This window comes from Molossus molossus, unplaced genomic scaffold, assembly GCF_014108415.1.
Source record: "Molossus molossus isolate mMolMol1 unplaced genomic scaffold, mMolMol1.p scaffold_m16_p_15, whole genome shotgun sequence".
Lineage (NCBI taxonomy): Eukaryota > Metazoa > Chordata > Mammalia > Chiroptera > Molossidae > Molossus > Molossus molossus.
Window position 1 is genome coordinate 38,470,591 of NW_023425350.1, and position 20,384 is coordinate 38,490,974.

Sequence of the window (20,384 nt, forward strand, 5' to 3'; positions counted from 1 at the left end):
CTAAATCACTGGGGTGTGAATGGGGACACATGTTAATGCTTCTATACCTTCTTGAAGAAGAGTCTGAATTGCACTTCAAAGTAAGTCTGAACTGAAATCCAATGGTTTTTCTGGCATCTGCCCTGCAACCGTTGTGAATTACTTACACAAATGAAAGTAAGATTATTCTAAATATTAGGTTGCATAGCTGGTCCTGAATTACACTGTCATCGTGCTTTAGCTCCTGTGACTCAGACTGTGAATCAGGCCTTAAAGGTAAATTGTACCATCAAACAGTTTCCTTCAAATTAATTACATGTTTTGAAACCAACAGATTTATTGGAAAAGCTCTATCTCTTAAAGGAGATATTATTTGTCTCATTTTAGGGATGTATCATCTGTTGAACTATTAATGAATAATCATCAAGGTATCAAGGCTGAAATTGATGCTCGTAATGACAGCTTCACAACCTGCATTGAACTTGGGAAATCCCTGTTGGCGAGAAAGCACTATGCATCTGAGGAGGTGGGTGCCTCTGCTTCGGGGCCCTAGGTGACTGCCGCTGGTGTTACGATGTAAAATGACGCCCTGGCTGATGTGTTAGTTGGAGCGTCATCCCGTGCACTGAAAGGGTGTCGGTTTGATACCTGGCCAACTGGAGGGAACCGATTGGTGTTTCTTTCATACATCAATGTTTCTCTCTCTAGAATCAGTAGAACATAGCCTCGGGTGAGGATTAAAAATAAAAGCGTAAAATGACTTTATTTTGTGAGTGATGTATGTATCCACAGACAGAAATATATATTTACATTTATATTTACATATGTACATACATATATTTCAGACCTTTTTGCTTCTGTCCTGTGTGTGTAGAAAACTCAAACTCTTGGCAGATCCGTTAAGTCAGAATCCGTGGCCCAGCAGACAGTGTTTGGAGGCACGGGGCTGCAGTTTTGTCTGCTCTCACTGTCAGTACTCTTCCTGGGCAACACCCCTTCTCCATCACATGTACCCTAGACCAGTTTGCTCTTTAGTAGGGGGTTGCTACTTCCAGTTAGGAAGATGGTAATAAAGAGGTGAATGACTGGTCTGCGTGAGGCCCCTTCAGGGGACTGGAAGTTCTCAGAGAAGTCAGGGCTTGGCCCCTCTCGCTGTCCCTCCCTCCCTCCCTGAGTGTTTGCCCCACACAGCCCCAGGGTCTGGAGGGGCTCAGTGCAGAGTTGGCGTCTTCATGACAGAGCAGCTCTGGGGGGAGCCCGGCCTTGCTCTCAGTCCCTCCTGCTTTTCTCTGCTCTCCCAGTCCCAGTCCTTGGGTGTTTCCTGGTTTAGTGGTGGTCTCTACAGAACATGTATATTTCTTGTGTGAAGTAACCTATCAAGGGGAAGACTAGGAGGATGTGGTACATTCTATTAAGATGTCCCTGCCGTTCTTCTTTTCTCACAGATCAAAGAGAAGTTACTACAGTTGACAGAAAAGAGAAAAGAAATGATTGACAAGTGGGAAGACCGATGGGAGTGGTTAAGACTGAGTAAGAACATACTTGGCTTTTCTCCTCTGCTCTTTTTGGGTGTCCATTGAAAGCATGCAAGTTTATTTTCCTGCTTTAGTTGATTTCATGTGATGTTATTACTTAATGATGTTTGGAATTCTAAATGCTTATTTTTTTGATGCCCTACTTCACTATTTCATGCTAAATATTGTTCCCTGTGGCGTATTTATTATTTTTTATCTTTCATCTCATGATTGGCCTCAGTGTTGTCAGTGGGATATGGGTGTATGGGGTAGCAGAACGTGGTGTCCCTCCAGAGTGCTGCAGCCCCTCCTTCTCCGGCTATCTTTAGGAAGAATTATACACAGTCAAGAGTGGAAAGTTGGCCTGATAAGGCCTTATACTTAGTGCTCTTAGAAGGATGAGAACAAAATAAAAGAAAAGCTAGCAACTGTAAATATTTTATTTTATTTTATTTTATTTGTTTTATCCTCACCCAAGGACATTTTTCCATTTTTTGTTCAGATAGAGGGAGAGAGAGGAAGAGAGAGAGAGAGAAACATCGACGTGAAAGGGACACATCGAGTGGCTGCCACCCGCACGACCAACCAGGGCCAGGGACAAACTGCAACCGAGGTACGTGCCCTTAGCGGGAACCGAACCCTTGTCTTTCTGGACCGCCGGTCAGTGCTCTAACTGCTGAGCCAAACCGGCCAGGGCGCCACTGTAAATATTTTAAAGGGAACTAGACAGTATTCTAAGTGTCTTAAATATTTTTCTGTATTTACTCCCCACAGTGACCCACTGAGGTGGACTTTATTTTTAATTTTAATCTCTTTTTATAAAGGGATATGTGAAATAACAGTATATAGTGTACAGTATTGGGAATACCATTTAGTAACTGGTGTGAGCACTCAGGCATTATTTGTATACTTTGCCATCCTGTGTCTGGCACTGTAGGCCTGTCCTTGGATTGGAAGCCTGTTCTCAGACACCAAGGTTGCTTAATAGAAACAGCATCCGAGGGCCTTCTCTAAAAGGGGTGTAAAGGACCTAGTCAAGGTACTTCACCCTTTGTGCCCAGAACCCTCTTTCAAAAAAGAAATCCCACTTTTGACCATTCTTTGGATGAGGACTTGTTCTGTAAATTTTGAGAATTCCCAGGGCAGGCTCAGTTTAGTTCAGCAAAATCCATATTATACCCCATTGTGAACTAGGCACCCATTTGTATGTAGGGCATACATGGTAAGGTGGCAAGTCCCCAGTGCAGTGGTGACATCTCTCGTTGGGGCCTATCAGGATGACGAAAGGAGACGGCCGGCAGCTCCTGGGGGCACTGATGCTCCCTGCAGGCTGTTACTTACTTGCGGGCCCCGGGCCCGGCATTGCTGTTGGAGATGTACGAGAGGTAACGTCACCCACAGTGCAGTGCGCGTCTCACCTGCCTTCCCGCCGCTGCAGTGGGTGTCATGCTGTTTCCCTGAGTGTGAAGGGACAGAATGAATAAAGTAAAAGCCTCGGGTCGTATCATCTCCATTTTGTATAGTGCTCCCCATATCCTTCTCTCCCTCTTACCCCTCCACACACCCCAAAGAACTACAACTCCCAAAAGGGTGCATTATGAACGCCTGCACCATTGCATAATCTGGCTGGTTGTGTGGAGATTGTGGATTCCTGCAGGCTTCTCTGAGGCTCATCTCACTCAGTAGGGCTGAGTGGAGCAGAGCACACCTTCCGGGCCTGGGTGTCTGGTTGGCAGCTATTGCCACATGTAGCTTTTGAGAACTTGAAATGTGAGTGGTCCAAATTGAGATGGGCCAGAACTAAAAATATACATCAGATTTCAAAGACAGAAGAAAACATCAGTAATTTTCTATACTGCTTACATGTTGGAATTGATAACAGTTTGCTATATCAGCTTGTTTAAAATGCTTTTGAAATTAATTCCACCTGTTTCTCTCCAATGTGGCTATTGGAAAAGTTAAGGTTGCGTAGGCATCTCACTTTACATTTACGCCAGATAGCGTTGATCTAAACTATAAACTGGTTGTGCAGGCAGCTGCCACCAGAGGGCAGTGCCGTCCCTGGCTGCCAAGTCTTGCTCGCCAGTACTCACTCTTGGTCCCCTGTGCAGTTCTGGAGGTCCATCAGTTCTCAAGGGATGCCAGTGTGGCCGAGGCCTGGCTGCTTGGACAAGAGCCATACCTATCCAGCCGAGAAATAGGCCAGAGCGTGGATGAGGTGGAGAAGCTCATCAAGCGCCATGAGGCTTTTGAGAAGTCGGCCGCAACCTGGGACGAGAGGTTCTCCGCCCTGGAAAGGCTGACGACGGTGAGTGGCTGCTGGATGCCGGTGCTTGGCCTGTCGGGCTTCTGGCAGCCTCTTCCTGCTCACCTGACCAGGGAGTCCACGTCGTCACTGCTTTTAGAAGCAGCAAGGATCTTCCTGAAGTTGGTGGCTGTCCTGGTTCAGGACCTGGGGAGACTCTCTGGGGCTATCACCCCTCAGTCATTTCCTGGGCGCCTAGATTTAGATCACTTATAATAGCTTTCTGCCTGGGAGTTGATAGATTGGGGTTTGCTTTTCTGTTTTGATCTGTCTTTAGTCCTATATCTCATAGAAGCTTTGGTTTCCAGGGAGTGTAGCCTTACAATTTTCTTCAGAATTTCAGAATTAGAATTCTCACCATCAAAGCTCTATCCTAGACCATTGAAAATCTCACTGTTCCCGATAATCTCTTTTGCCAACATAAAGATCTTTGAATAGGGCCAATTCTTCAGTGTTTCCTCTCCTAAGACCCTTGCACTCCTGGTAGAAAGCTGATTCTTTATGGTTCACAAAAATGGTGTTCTTTTCCATTTCTGCAGTTCTGGGAACAAAAAATGTGTCTGCCTACTCTTGTGCCAAAACGGAATATTTCTGGTGTGTGCAGATTGCCCATGAAATGGCTTAGTTTCAGTTAGACTGTTCTGTTTGGGTTTTGGCTGAACACAAATCCCTACCACAGCACAAGAAGCCTCCTGAGAATCACTGCAGCTGTCTCAGTGGTGTTTGAGCTCTGATGAGGCCAGCATGGACCCCTCATACTCAGGGAACTTTCTTCCTAAGCAAAGTTGAGAGCTGCATAGTTCATTTAGACATTAAACCCAGTGTTCCAGGGGCACACAGGCAACTCGTAGGACTTCTGCCAGCCCATGAAATGGACCTGTTTCATCACTCAGCTCGCTTATCTCCTGTAGTTTTGACTTGTAGCTGCAGTTCCTGTAATCCTGCCACCATTTGCTTAGGATGGTGGACTCTGGTCGGGCAGTGTGGTGCAGGTAGAAAAGTCAGCCTGGAGGACTTCCTGAGCCCACTTAGCACGCTTTCCTGAAAAGAGGCAGAGTCGGGGGCTCTGCTGAGTGTCACCCTGTTCTCCCTCAGTTGGAGTTACTGGAAGTGCGCAGACAGCAAGAGGAAGAGGAGAGGAAAAGGCGGCCGCCCTCGCCCGAGCCAAGCACGAAGGTTTCTGAGGAGACCGAGTCCCAGCAGCAGTGGTGAGTAAGGGCACCACTGGAGTCTGAGCTTTAGTGGCAGGCGAGTCTCAGGGGACATGTTTTCTAAGCCTGAGCTCTGCTAGCCTGACCCCATGTCCTTCCTGCAGTTTCCTCTGTGGAGCTTTCAGTCTGTGTAGGCGTCACTGCGCAGCGGCAGACGTGAGGTGTAGACGGCGCACACACACGCACGCACACACACTTAGAATTTCCATGGGAGTAAATGGAGGGAGTGAACCACCCTGATTTCAATTCGAGCCAGTGATTTTGTAGTGACTTCACATTGAGGACAGAAATTACTCTCTACCTCTGAGAGACTGCTTAAGTTGGGGTGGTAAGAGCTCTGTGATGAACCCTAATACTGCCTTTGTTGGGGGAGGGGTGCCTGCAGTCTTCCCTCTCTCTAGAGTTGGTTTGAAAAACTCAAAAGTTTTTAAAAAGAAATTACATTATCCAAAAGAAGGTTGCATATGTTTTTCTAAGAGAAAACCTGTAATAAAATTGACTGTTCTTCCCATTCTTTCTTACTGTTCTTCTCTTTTCTGTCTTCTCCGTTCTCCTCCCGTCTTCTTCCCTCTCCCCTAACAGGGATACTTCGAAAGGAGAGCAAGTTTCCCAGAACGGTTTGCCGGCTGAACAGGGATCTCCACGGGTTAGTTACCGCTCTCAAACCTACCAAAACTACAAAAACTTTAATAGCAGACGGACAGCCAGTGACCAGCCGTGGTCCGGACTGTGAAGTTCACTACCATTTGTCAAGAACCACTCTTTCCAAATCCCCATGGTTTGACCTTTTGGCTTCCACTTCACCCACAGTGTTACAGTTTTACTTAATTCATAGCCTCCCTTGGTTTCATATTTGTTTGCGTTTAATTCATGTTTATTTGAGTCTTTTAACTGATGGATGCTCAGTTGCCTTAAAGCAACATACTTATTTTCTGTTTATTTATGTGAGCTTTTTACTTTATTGAGATTTTACAGCAAAAGCCTTACATGAGTAATTGCAATTTAATGAGATTACAGCAAAATGAAGAAGAAAACTAGAGTTCGACAGGTATGACCTATCCAGCTGTACTAACAGGGCGCAGTGCCACACTGTCGCCGCCCTCTTCCGATGTCATTAACCTGCAGTAGTTCACGCGCACCCAGGATGGCGGTGTACGCGGAAGCACACTTGGAGTGCTGAGATTAAAACCCAGTCAGCTGTGTGACAGCCCCTGGAGGGTGCGGTGCGTTCATTTATTGACAGCGTGAGGAAAGGAGAAGGAGATACTTGGGAAGCTGTCTGAATTTTTAGATGCAGCGTCTCATGTCCTAAGACCCTCAGATCATGTATTACGTTTTACAGACCAGCTTCTCTCTCAGTTTTTTCTGCCAAGTCCTGAATTGAGAACTCTAGGCTTACTGGCAGTAAAGTCAAGTGCCCGCTGACGGCTGCGCACCCTTGCCTTGGTCACTGTGGCAGCCGCGGTGCCACAGGTGACGGCGGTTCTCAGCGCCTTTCCACAGCCTGACCCCGGACTTCCAGGCCTGTCCCTGCAGCCCATGACTTCAGGCTGTCAAACTGTTACAGTTTTTCAAACAAATGGAGCAAAAGCCATTCTGGTTCACTCTGATTACTTGAACGATGCACTCGGTGGACCACCCCCAGGAGCAGTCACACGCCTCCTGGCTTGAGAAGTACTTGTAGCGTCTCTGTAGACAGAGACTCCCTTGTATGTCTCGTTACAGATCTGATTCATTTTCCATTTTCTTATGAAAATGGAACGCTTTTGTGGAGTTCTCTAACAAGGAGTCTTTTAGGATGGCATGAGTCAGACCACCAGCAGGGATTGAAAATGTTTTAACAGGAATTCTGTTCCTTAGGAACAAAAGTTAATGAAAGAGGTGATTTCCTGGTACTGATAAAGACAAAACCAAATCCATGTTACATCAAAGCCTCATGAGACATTCACTTGCTCATTTGCCATATTTAGGTGTTAGTGGAATCAGAAGCCTGTTTTGATATGTGTTCTTCATGAGTTAAGTCTAATTTGTCTTTTCATTTCATGATGCATGTCTTTTTTTTTCTTTTGTCAGGATAACATCATATAGCATCTTGTTTGTTTTTCTTTATTTCTATGTACATATCTATCTACTTGTGATTGTAGATGGGTATATAGATAGATGCCAAGCTTCTTATGTTCTGGGGGTAGTATGCACCATTATTGGGTCTCTGCCTTAAAACACACCAAATTTCATTTTAGAGAAAAACTACTGCTTTATCTTTGGTCTTTAAGGAGCCCTGATACGTATTTCTGGCTCCAAGTTATATGTGTCATTGATCTATATGTATATGTGATGTTTTCATATATATGTTTAAATTTTGTATCATCAGAACTAATACCCAATTTTATGCTTTTTGTATTCAGAAGACCAAAAACAAAAAACCCACGACACCCACATCAGCACACAGGAGAGGAGTGCTATGATGTGATCGGCATGTGTTCTCATGCCTGTTTTCATCTAGATCTTTAAATTGTAGCTTGCCAGAACAAAATCTGAATTACAATTGGATTGTGTGGAAAGAAGTTTTTTCATTCTTTTGAGTTACGGTGCAGAGACTCAAGTTAATGAACTTGAAAATAGTGTTGTTTCGTGCACTTAGAAGACCAATCGGGTGTTTCTTGTGCTGCTAGTTGTCACGTTGCATTTGTGTCCACCTTCTGATTTAAGTATCTCAGGTGTACCCAGCCACTAAAGCACTCTGGACTAATCACTCGAGAGAAGCAATGTGGGGCGGGGGGTGTATTCATGTACCCACGGTTTGGTCGTAGCACTATGATTTGCTTTTGATGTTTGTCTCTAGTGGTGTGTTGTCTGTTGGCATGCTTAAGCACATGTCCATTAAAATTCATTTTGTTCCTTTTATTTTCCTTGTTTTCTTGGTTAGTGATCATCTGCATAAACATTAATGATCTCTGCATACTGGTTTGGGTTTTCTCTTTCCTTCTAACTCCAAAGAAAAAAATTTTTGCTGCAGAATTTCCCCCAGAAGAGGCTTCCCTGGCCTTCCCCTGCCCTCGAAGCCTGACCAAGCACGACCAATTGCAGCCTTTTTAAGAAGCATTTCTCTGTCCAGGTCATTGCTGCTACTAGCAGTTTCGGAGTCACTCCTGCAGCACTAATTTTTTTTAACCTGATCTCTGTACACACTAACTCCATGTCTCCTGGACTCACGCCTGGCACAGGCCTTCCGAACCACACTCACACTTCCTCCCTGCCAGAACTTCCTGGAAGCTCACACAGAACAGATTTGTCAACTTTAAAATTCACTCACTTCATTTTGACTCGGGGTTTTTTTTATTTTGTTTTGTTTTTTTACTTCCCTTCCTGCATCTCCTTTAAACGTGAAAGGGAGAGATATTTAAATAGCCTAATGCTCATAAGCACCTATCACAGGCTGTTGCACACGAGGCCAGGGTCATCACCATGCATCTCTCACCCCCACGTCTTTCCGCCCTAAAAATCCGTGTTCCATATTGCTCCGTGGCTAAAGCGTTCCAGTCAAAAACACCCTTAAATCGCACGGCCTCTAGTCTCACCCTACACCCCGATGCTAACGGTGACAGTTTGTGTAGACGGGATACAAATCCATGACCCCCGTGCAGCCACGTGGAGACGACCTCACCAAGAGATCCTGCCCCGAGAGTTGACACATCTGAGCGTTCAAGCGGTGGCGGCCAGTCTACCGTTGATTCTGTTGAGGTTGCTGCTGAGTTGGTGTCATTTTTGTTCTGGGCAGCAGTGGTGGGGACCTAGCTAACGATCGTTGCCATTGACACCTCCCTGTTTGTCGTGTATGAGGGGAGCCAGGTTGTCTGTAATCCACTAAAGTGTCGGCCACACCCAGCTTTAGTAACTCGCTAATCCCACACCCTGGGTGTATCAGCCAGGGGCTGCTACAGTTAATGGTACACAGTTGATGGTACACAGGCTGAAAGCGATAATGAATCGAGACCCTACTGCATTCCCCAAGCCGCAAAGCCATGAGGGTTACACTATAAATGAGCTTGGGAAGGAACAGCTCCCGAAGACGTCTCCAGCCTGAAGGGTCAGAGCCGCTGGAAGCCTGCTGTCTGGGCTTTCTCGTCTCAGTGCAGCAAGGCACCGTGATCAACCAGCACGTGATGGGGAAGGCCCTGGTTCTGTCTTTGTTTGGGGGTAAATAGCCGTGTGTTGTTGAGTGACTGTGATTGGCTTTTCCAGCTCCTTTAACACAAACTACAACCCACTCACGATACAACTTCGGCAGATGTGGTTAAATTGATGTTTGTTGACTTGCCTCATTTCCTTCCAGCTCTTAAGTTCCAAAGTCTAACTGGGATGGTAGATGTGAAATGCATGACTGTCCTAATTTCTGCATGTGTTTATGACGATGTGTGGGGGCGGGGGAGCCAGAGAGCATTTTCAGAAACCAAAGGCCCTTCCTTGTCTTACTTTGGGGGAATGCTGTGTAGTTCTGATAGAGTTGTCTATCGATCTGTTTGTGAATGCCCTTTCGCTTAAACTTCCAGCCTTCTGGTGGCGTCCTTGGTTGTAAGGTGGCTGCTGTATAACGTCCACTCTCTCATATTTAATATGTGTGATTGTTACTGTTGTCCTTTTGTTTTAAAGTAACCATGAGAGGAAATGATCTGAGTTACATTAGAGAAAATGGATTGATCAGAGGAGCAGAGTGCAGTAAAACTCATACTGGCATTTCGCTTTTCTCGTTTCCCCGTAAACGGGCGGGCATTAATCCCTTCCACCTTCTAATGTCCTTGGTGTCCAGCTGGCTTGGTGGGGTGTGCGATGGTTTTACTGTACTGCCTCGATCTGTGCCAGGCATTTATACACAGCCACGTGTGCGAGTCAGTCAGAGCGTGTGTGGTCGCCCCCGAGCCGCGGGGTAGCTGAATAGCCTCTCCGCTGTCCCTAGATGGCGGAAACGGTGGACACAAGCGAAATGGTCAATGGCGCTGCAGAACAGAGGACAAGTTCCAAAGAGTCCAGCCCCATCCCCTCCCCCACCTCCGATCGCAAAGCCAAGACTGCCCTCCCGAGTGCCGCCACCTTGCCGGCCAGAACCCAGGAGATGCCTTCGGCCCAGATGGAAGGCTTTCTGAACCGGAAGCACGAGTGGGAGGCCCATAATAAGAAAGCCTCGAGCAGGTAAAAGCAGCACAGGCTGAAGCAGTCCGGTGGGGGGTCGACCCGGTCAGGGTCGAGGCGGGTCCGTCACGAGTGGACAGGGCCGTGTGCGTTTTGTAGTTGACTGGTGCGTAGCTGCTTGTGCCGGGCACTCAGGCCTGACACTGGGAAGGGGCGCGGAGGACCTCTTACTCACTGAGAGCAGGAAACAGATCAGACCTGGCCGGTCCTGGGAAGGAACGCTGCAGACCGCGGGAGTCTCCTCTCAAGGGACCTGATTTCCTTGTGGTTTCCTCCTTGTGGGGCTTTTAACATTCGCCATTTCCCCTGCCTCATCTCCATATAAATCTTTACACTTGTGATCTGTTTTACAGATGAGGAAAGGGAGGCTGTGGGGGTTTAGGAAAACACACTCTGTAGAAAGTTAGTCCCGTACAGCTGGGGTGACGCCGCGTCTGGTCCACAGCCTGCGCGCGTGACCAGGACCCAGCCCGCGGGGCCCGTGTGCAGGGGCACCGCTGTGTGTCGGGCAGGGAGCCGTCCGAGAGCTGCCGTCCACGTGAGGGCAGCATCGATTCAGTGCCCACAGGTGGCTGCAGAGGCTCTCGTGCTGAGAAGTCAGTGTTTTATGACTGTACATTGTCATGGGGGGGCGCCACCTTTTTCTAATTCGCCCCAGGGTTCCCTACACACTGACGGCCCCGACCTGCTCCCTGTGAAGTGTCCGGCCACACGGAGCAGCGCTGAGGCGAAGAGCTGCCTGAGGACATATTTCACCAGAGCCTGGCCTCTGCCCTTGGCCACGGGAGGGGGACACAGCAGAGGGCCACACACCAAGCAGCCTTCCCATCAGAGCCCAGAGCCTTTACTGAAGGGAAGAAAGCGCGTGTTCCCCCCCAAATCCAGAGAGAGGTCACCCTCAGAAACCTACCGCGCAGCAGCATGTGCCCGGTCCCAGGCGTCCACGAAGGCATTGTGTCCATTTGTTTGGTTTCAGTGGAATTTAGGAAGGACTTGTAACAAGAGGCCACAGCACGTTGTATGGGGACCGTTTTCGTGTGAATCCAGTTCTTCACCAAGGAGCTGTGCTGTATAACCTTGGCGTTCCTTTCTTTACCGCTCAGGTCCTGGCACAATGTGTACTGTGTCATAAATAACCAAGAAATGGGCTTCTACAAAGACGCAAAGACAGCTGCTTCCGGAATTCCCTACCACAGCGAGGTCCCCGTGAGTTTGAAGGAAGCCGCCTGTGAAGTGGCCCTTGACTACAAAAAGAAGAAACACGTGTTCAAGCTGAGGTGAGAGTTGCCGGACCGTTCACTCTGGGGGTTGGTTTTCTTAGAGCAGATACTGTGATTAGTTGGTTCTTCTCCTCTGCCCTGGCCGGTTTGGCTCAGCGGTTAGAACGTCCGCCCTCAGACCACAGGGTCGTGGGTTCAGTTCCCGGTGAAGGGCACATACCTGGGTTGCAGGTTCTATCCCTGGTCCCTGTCAGGGTTGTACGGGAGGCAACCAATTGATGTGTCTCTCACATCCATGTTTCTCTCTCTCTCTCCCTCCCTTTCACTCTGTCTAAAAATCAATGGAAAAATATCCTCTGGTGAAGATCAACACACACACACACACACGCACAGAGTAAATAAAAAAATCACCAAGAAAGTGACCAACAGCTGTGGCTCAGCCTCCGTTCTGGGGGGGGGCCAGTCCCCGGCTTCCCCGTGGCACAGCCTCCGTTCTGGGGGGGCCAGTCCCCGGCTTCCCCGTGGCACAGCGCATGCTGAAGAACAGGAGCTTTAATTCTTATGAGCCAGAACGTAACTGTTCCCTGAGAGGGTGAGCGGTTCACATGTCACAGTTACGGTGAGCTAGAAAGCTAGATCCCCGTCTTTTCAGCTCTCTGGACTCAGGAGCTGCTATTCTTGGCTCATGAGTTACCTGGTGATGGTCAAGTGAGTCCTGCTGGAGCCAGATAGGAAGTGTGTGGGTCGGGCTCCTGTGCATTCTGACTCGCCCAGCGGGTGTTCCCGATGTGTCTGCCCAGAAGGGCACCTCCACGTCCCCGCGTGCAGCCAAGCCCAGAAGATCTTACTGCTTGAAAGGGGCAGAACAGCCATTTTATCTTCTAAAAATAGAAAAAGTGTATGCGTTAGTTAAGATGTTACTTAGTTTAATAATTTGATCTGTTGCTTTGGGATCCGAAAAGCTCTGGACTTCGGTTATGTATGTCTCGTGCCAGGTGGACTGGGCCAAGGAGTACAGATGAGTTTCCCATGGTGCCATTCACTGAGCTTGTTGTGAGCACAGGAGGGCCCTTCAGGACGGGAACACTGCCCTCTGTAGGAAGGCACGGGCCCCGGCTGCCTCCCTCTGTACGCGTTGCTGCAGCTTCGGGATGGGGTATTTGCGGAGGGCACTTGCCTCCTCCCACCACAGCACCCCTTTCTCCTGACAGCGTGAAGTGTGCACCCTCCACGCCCAGGCTTCTCGGTGTCACAGCGACGGCTTTGCACTTCTCTCCTCTGACTCACGAGAAATCTCGGAGACCGCTTCGTGTGTCTGTTCAGAAACGGCTCCTTGTAAATGTGGGATACAAGCTTAGTAGCAGGATTTCAAAAGAGCATATAAATGTTTAAAGAGCTTTCTCTTGAATTCAGTTTAGAGTAGTAGTCAGGCACCAGGTGGTCTTTGCCACAACAAAGCCAGGTGTTGCTTCATTTGGGACTTTTTAAAAAATCCTTCCAGTGGGTTGAAATACCAGGTTGCCTGTGTAAATTATATTGGCCCAATTATATGGCTTCTTGATGTCCAGGGAGCAGTACTAGGCCTGTGTGTGCCCCAGACACGGTTGGTAATGTCTGCACGGGTGTGATTCTGTGGCCTGCCTGTATCCCATGTAGGATGTGGAAGTTGGGGGATTTTTTTGTTTTGAAGTTATATTCTGACTTCCTTTCTTCCTTCAAATTACAGACTAAATGATGGAAATGAGTACCTCTTCCAAGCCAAAGACGATGTAAGTGTCTAAGAATTTTTCTCTCTTAAATACTTGAGTTTGCAAGTGTCTGTGGCATGATAAGCATTATTGGTAATGTTTGTTGTGCAAGCAGTGATCAGTGGTGGCATCTGTCTCCACACTCACTGACACTGCACGGTGTCTGGACTCCTCGTGCTTCCCGGAGGCAGTGAGGGTCAGCTGTCTCCTTGCCAGGCAGGCGGGAGCTAATGCAGGGCTCCAGTGGGTGAGGCAGTGAGGTGGGCCCAGGACTGGACGTGGTCATGATGCCCAGTCAGGAGCCTCCCCGCTGCACCCCACTGACCACCCACTCCATGCTTGTGCTTCACCTCAAGGGGAGGCTTCTGTTAAATTTACACAGTCTTATAATTCAAATATATTACCATTTTCAAAGGAAGGAAGGGGAGGCAACTTCTAGGGCAATACCCCACAGATGGAGCCCAATCTTCAGCTCTTCCGAGTTCGTAGGACCATGTACTAGAATAATGACCTTCAGGTCCTGTAAGCCGCATTCTCATGGGAGTTGACCCACGTTCACTCTGTTGTCCTGATAAAGCAGAGGTTCGTTTGGGAGCTGCTTTCCCCAAGTTAGCGCCGTTCCTAAACCTCCGACTGAGTCACAGACGGTCGCGCCGCTGGAGCGAGGTTTCTGCCTGTCCCTGTAGCTGAATATCTCCTTGCCTCCTTTGTCCAGGAGGAAATGAACACATGGATCCAGGCCATCTCCTCTGCCATCTCCTCTGACAAACACGAGGTGTCCGCCAGCACCCAGAGCACGCCAGCATCCAGCCGGGCGCAGACCTTGCCCACCAGTGTCGTCACCATCACCAGCGAGTCCAGTCCCGGCAAACGGGAGAAGGACAAAGAGAAAGACAAAGAGAAGCGGTTCAGCCTTTTTGGCAAAAAGAAGTGAACTCCTTTCCTTCACCTCCTGCCCTTCTCGTACCTTTTCAGTGAAATTCCAGCATGCAAGCTCAGAACCAACATTACTCTGTGCCTAATGTTCCTCAATGTGGTTGATTTTTTTTTTTTTTTTTAATTTATAGAGCATTTCTGGGGGTGGGTTGGGGGAAAAATACACCTAAACACTTTATCTCCAAGTTACAAAAGTTTGAGGTGCAGAGGGAAGACCAGATTTTTTTTTAATGAAATTATATAGATTAGATCTCAATATTTAAACTGTTCCTCAATTTTGTGAGGCTGTGTTGGAAATAACTCGCCTCTCGTGCTGTTGGTATGCAAGGCAGCGGTGCTTAAAACAATATTTCCTGTGCTCACCAGAGACACAATGTACCGATTTTCCTGACATCATGCTCTGCCATTTACTTCCAGTGGTTACCTTGAGTTTTGACTATTAGAAGTGCCCACAATGGGACTCCCCTTGGTTAGGCAGGTCGTGTCCTAGGATCTAGCTGCAGCCTTGGTGCAGCTCCATGTTAACTCCAGACCACACCGTATCCGGCAGCACTTACTAACACGTGACGTCAACTGCGACGGCGGTCCAGAATGTCAGTATACCAGAAGGATAGGAAACTGATACTGTTTTAAATCTGTAATTTCAATTTGTTTTTTTTTTTGTTTTTTTTTTTTTTTTTTGCTGAAATACATTATATTGTATGTTTGAGATAATTCTAGTACAAAGTATAATAAAACTAGATGTATAATAAACCCTTTAAATCATTGGTAAGTGTACAAGTGGAACTGAAGCATTTACTGGACAAAGTAATGTTACTCTAATGGTTACTTGCTCGTGCGTGGCCACACTGTGTTATAATTTGCTTCATTACCTTGCTATTTGATACATAGTGTGCATTTCTCTGTCAATGTAACAATTGTAATGACAAATTTTCATCTTACTGCACAATCAAAACGGCATTGATAAGAATGAACTCCAGAGGCTGGGCCTGAGCAGTCAGGTGGTCACTCAGTCCTGGCGCTCAGTCGGATGACCTGTACCTCTCAACTTTTGCCCTATCTGTTAAATATATGCTATGTCATTAAATGCTTTTAAATCTAGAATAGTGGGTAATTGTTGTTTTTCTCGCGCGCGTACATGCCGTGTAGGGGAAGTGCAGAGCCGGAGGTAGTAAAGGGCACTTTGGACAGTGGCTCTGGGTCCTGCTCTGCGTTTTTCTGCAGGACTGGTGTACCAGCTTTGACGACCAAGGAAACGGTCACATGTATAGGCTGTGTGGCAGCTACATGTGCAGGTTTTATCTTCCATTTAAAAGAAGTTATCTGAGAGCTTGCTCAGCCTGAACTCGGACGCAGGGGTTGGCCAGTTTTTCCGGAAAAGTGCCAGAAAGAGTAAACATTTAAGGTTTTTCGGTCTGGAGTCTGTTGGAACTCTGCTGTTGTGTGCTCCAGAGGCAGCCTCTGACAGTATGTGAACGACTGGGCGCGGCTGTGTGCCAGGGAAACGGAGGACACAAACTTGAATTTCATGTAATTTTCACGTGCCACACAATATTGTGCTTTTGATTTTTTAAAAAATACTCAAAATGTAAAAGCTATTTCACACAGATCCCACAAAAACATGATAGGCCAGATTTGGCCCCTGGGCCGTTCGCTGACGCCAGCACGGGGTGTGGGGTAGACAGGTGTGTGTACTTGTGCTGTTGTATCTGTCTGTCCACTCCACGCCCTCGCGTGTTTTCTCTCAAAGCAGCAGTGGATGCTAGCACGGGTTTTCAGTAGGTTACTCCACAGAGGCCGTGCCTGATGCCACAGCAACCCTGGCTCCACAGATGAATGGGTTTGGAGCTTTCCGTGACCTCGGTGAACTGAGACCTCACCAGCTTCTCCCTCTCCTCTCATGCGCAGCCAAGGTCACATACCTCACCTTGACGTTCCCTTGTCTTTGCCTTAGAATCTGAATCAAGTTGTTCAGCTCTCAACAGATGAACCTATGACTCAAATGTTAAGCCTGCTCATGACAAAGCCAGGCAGATAGCAGGCAGGTCACACTCAAATAACTAGCAATCCCAGAATTCCGTGAAAAATAACATACACGGGACATTTTGCATGTAATTCCGTAGGCTCACCAGCCCCTGACTTGCAAGCCTGGGTTTGGTGGGTCTTGCTCTCCTTGCTGTGCTTACTGAGGACCCACTGAGGCTCGAGTGCAGAGGTGGTGGGTGATGGGAAGAGCAGCAGTGACCGGAGACTGGGTTGTCAGCTGTTGTCTACAGATGTGATTAGAAAACCACCATCAAGACATGTTCACTAACAGTTTCAGGCCACATAGGATTGTGAACATCAATCCTGTCAGGGCAAATGGATTTTTAAAAATTCTACACTATGTAATATTTTGGGGATTCTGCACATTTGTATCACTACAATGTGCTGTTTTCCTGTATTTCTAGTGACACGGGATGGGCAATGATACTGGCCTCTCTACTTCTGAAAAAGGAGCAGCAGTAAAATATGACTGTCAGGATACTCACTGGTTAAAGGTGCCACACCTGAGCTCCTCTGAAGCAGGAAAGCATCTCCGATGGGTTGTACCTGGGGTGCGTTTTCTCAAGGTGCGTGGAGCGTCCCCAGTCCATGTGTATCAGGTGAGGCAGTGGACACGTTCTCACCAAGTTTTTTGGCATTTTTAGGATTGATTGTGTATGAAGGTGCTGAACATTTCCCTCTGGATGGTCTTTTCTTTTGTTAATTGTAATACTTAAATGTTTCCTTCACTTAGTGGTGGAATTCCTAAAGAAAAGGCAGGACCAATGCTTGAGTCTTTCCCATTATTTGACCCGACGTTTCTAAGTATGACCCATAACCAAGAAAGCGCCCCCCCAAAAGGTGAAACTTCTGTCCATCAGTTTCAGAATTCTCTCACCATTGGAGTCATGATGAAATCTTACACTTTTCATTTCCCAACACTAGCCATCAGCAAAATTAATAGTCCTTTTTGAAACTTAAAAATGTCCCATCATTGTCTGGGAGAAGCCCTTTCAAGTTGGCTTCTGAGTTGTTTATATATACATAACCCTCATAATCTTTGGTACCTTGCCCCCTACCTGGCAGGACAAGATGTCCCAGGCTCATCCCATCCATTTCTTGACCCCAGACCTGCAATTAGGTTTCTTAAAGAAACTGGCTTCTTTTGTTGAAATAGTATCAAAACCATCATTTGTGTGCCAGTGATGCTCATTGCTTCTCACTGGACTGGTCCTTGTTTCTGGGCATAGCAGTAGATAGAGCAAAGAAAAACCTCACAAGTTCATACTCAGATTCAGGATTGCAGGTTTTTTCCAACCTAACATTTTCTGTATTGTAATCATTTCACGCCGAGAATCATGGCTCTCGATGATGCAAGGGGCAAAGAAGTAAAAGAGCCTATAATCACTTGTGCTTTATCCCATATTACACATAGACTCCGAACAGCAATACTAGTACCACCACCAACATAATTACCGAGAGCAGTTTTTATTCTTTAATTAAGCTTTTTTTTTATTTTGTGATTATGTAGATTCCCAAGCGGTTGTAAGAAATAGTTCAATACCCTTTACCCAGTTCCTCCCCCAATGGTAACATCATGCAAAAAACTAAAGTACAAGATCACATCTAGATTGTTGACGTGGATTCAGTCAAGATACAGAACATTTCCATCACCACAGGGGGCCCTCCTGTTCCCAGAACCCCACTCCCTTCGCTTCTGGCAACTACTAGTGCGTTTTTCCCATCGCTACAAGTTTGTCATTTCAAGAGTGTTGTATGAATGGAGTCACACATGATGTACCCTTTGAAGAATGGCCCTTTTCACCTGGAGACCCACCCAGGCTGTAGGTGCGCGTGTACCAGTTTGTGGAACCATTCACCCACTCAGTGAAGGACTTCTGGGTAGTTTCCAGTTTTTGTCTATTATGAAAAGAGCAGCTGTTGACATTAATGTGTGGGTCTTTGTATGAACGTAAATCCTCATTTCTCTCGGACAAAAAATGCCCAGGAGCGCTAGAAGAATTTTTTAAGACATTTTGGTATGTGCTCTCTATTCTCCTCTTCACTCCCCTTTTCTGTCATTTTACTAGAGCCACAATGTCTGGGCAAATGGTTCTTCTCTCCCTCTCAGCCTCGTCGAGTCTCAGTTCCACACCTAAGTGTGTTTGATGCTCACCCGTCTTTGTGGGGTTCCTAGGGTTCCTAGTGCGGTTGTGAAGCTCATTCCCTCAGGGCCTCCGGAGGCGGGGGCTGCGCTGTGCAACTTCCCGGCCTTTGCTCCCCGCGGATAATTATCACCTCGGCCCCTGTGTGGTGGGAATGGAGGAGGCGGGCCAGCAGCGGAGTTTCCTGAACGGACTCTTCAGAGAGAAAGGGAATTTTCTCTTGTGTAAGCGGGGGACTTCCTCCCTGGGTGGGGCATCCTGCATTCCAGGCTGGGGTGCCTGCCGGCCTCCCCCTGGGGGTCTGCCCGCCTTGGGCCCCACGGCAGCCTCCCTCCCCCTGCGTCTGGATGCCCACCGCTCCTCTCCGCCTCGGACCTTGTGAGGGAAACTGTCCCTCGAGGCTCTAACCCCCCATGGGGCCTCCGTGTCGGAATGGGGTTCGCTGGGGACCGGGCCACCTGCTACCTGTCTGTAACACCCTCTCCTGTCTTCCCTGGGTGCATGAGATGCCATTCCTCTCCTGGGGCTCTGCGCCCAGGCTGGTGGAATCAGCTCCCTCCCCCCCAGCCAAACCTGTGCTCCCTGGGCATCTTGGTGAAGCACCGCAGGGCGCCAGCCATCTGAGGCAGCCCCGTGGAGCCGGCCATACGCGTGACTCCTGCGTCGCCGTCTGCGCCCGGCCTGGCTGTCTGGGGAGGAACCGAGGTGGACGCCGCACTCCGTGAACCGACTCCTCTGGCTGCCAGGAGGAGGCTCTGCATCCCCCCCCCCATGGTGGTTTCATCAGTCTTCACAGTTCAGCAAATTCACATCCAAATGGTATAAACCACAGTTTGTCAGTTCACGCAACTGAAACTGGTTGAGGTGGGATGAGTTTAAAGGTTGGTTCGTGCAGAAGGGCTCAGCCACTTCTCTAGTCTCAGCCGGCCCTCCTCCATGGGCCCGCTCCTGCCTGGGCTGGCTTCCCTCCCGGTGCTAGAGGCTGCCCCCTGGTCTTGAGGAGAGAGGGGTTCCTCCTCCCCGAACGCACAAAGCCCCGAGTTTCACTCCCAATGGATTGATTTAGGTTTTGCATCCCTGGACCACACCCATACAAGAGAAATCTCCTCAGATAAGGAGGGCGCGCTGGGCTACCATCCAAACCACAGGTGTGGACGCGCGTGGGGGGTGGGCCCCCAGTGTCCATCACTATGTACACCGGGAAAACCACATCAAAGAGTAACAAGATCAAGGGTGTGAATGACGCTCCACTCCCTGTGTGTGTGTTGGGGGGCAGCTCAAATGCTGCATATTTGGCAGGAAAAGTGCTGGCCCAAACAAGGGGTGGGGTTTGAGAAGTAGTTAGGGGAGGGGGACTTTTCTGAAACAGCCACTTTTTCTTTGAAAAGGGAGAAATGGTGGTGATAAGGACCTCCTCCCTCGGAGTCAGGCTCGAAGCTTTTTGCTTTAAAGCACATTGGCTAATGCATTCGAGGTTGCCCCTGGTTTCCCTCCAAGGTGCTTGTTTGGGGAGCACCTGGCTTTGGGGAGCCCCTGCAGGGTAAGCAGTCATCAGGGTTACTTCAGACACAGACAGCTCCGCAGCGAAAGCTCATGTGGGGATGCTATACATTGGTGAACTGACCAAATGCTTGTCTAAGGAATTGAACTTTTTCCTTTGAAATAAAACCCTCCAAAAGGTGCTAATATCCGTTTCTTTGGGGAAGTTCCAAGTGCCTGGGTCAATGGCCGAAACGTCACTTGGCCGATACGTGTGAGCCCGACGCCCCTGCCATGGGAGGGCCGCTCACTCTGCACTCAGCACCCTGTTTCTTACGAAGTTTCCATCACTGGCAGGAAGTAAAATTACCCAGAGTAGTAATGACTTAAAGGCCAAGGGTGTCCCCAGGCCGGTTTAGCTCAGCAGTTACAGTGTCGGCCTGCGGACCAGAGTCCCGGGTTTGAGTCCCAAGGGCACGGACCTTAGTTGCGGTTCGTCCCTGGTCCTGGTGGGGATCATGCGGGAGGCAGCCAATCAATGTCTCTCTCTCCCTTCCTCTCTCCCCTTTCTATTCTATCTGAAGATAAATGGAAAAATATCATTGGGTGAGGGTT

The 20,384-nt window shown here is 48.2% G+C and overlaps 1 protein-coding gene across 3 annotated transcripts in view; it reads left to right on the plus strand.

The window, feature by feature from the left end:
- Positions 1 to 15,201, plus strand: part of SPTBN1 (spectrin beta, non-erythrocytic 1) — a 197,039-nt gene extending 181,838 nt beyond the window's left edge. For 2 of the 3 annotated variants that reach the window (XM_036263024.1, XM_036263025.1), the window contains 9 exons: positions 367 to 505; positions 1,425 to 1,509; positions 3,605 to 3,801; positions 4,894 to 5,006; positions 5,592 to 5,655; positions 9,964 to 10,196; positions 11,300 to 11,473; positions 13,143 to 13,185; positions 13,880 to 15,201. In XM_036263024.1, the coding sequence (XP_036118917.1) occupies positions 367 to 505; positions 1,425 to 1,509; positions 3,605 to 3,801; positions 4,894 to 5,006; positions 5,592 to 5,655; positions 9,964 to 10,196; positions 11,300 to 11,473; positions 13,143 to 13,185; positions 13,880 to 14,098 (1,267 nt within the window). In that variant the 3' untranslated portion in view covers positions 14,099 to 15,201. Of the gene's footprint in view, positions 1 to 366; positions 506 to 1,424; positions 1,510 to 3,604; positions 3,802 to 4,893; positions 5,007 to 5,591; positions 9,925 to 9,963; positions 10,197 to 11,299; positions 11,474 to 13,142; positions 13,186 to 13,879 lie in introns of those variants that run through there. The other variant, XM_036263026.1, reaches the window with a different exon arrangement.
- The last annotated feature ends 5,183 nt before the right edge of the window (positions 15,202 to 20,384 follow it).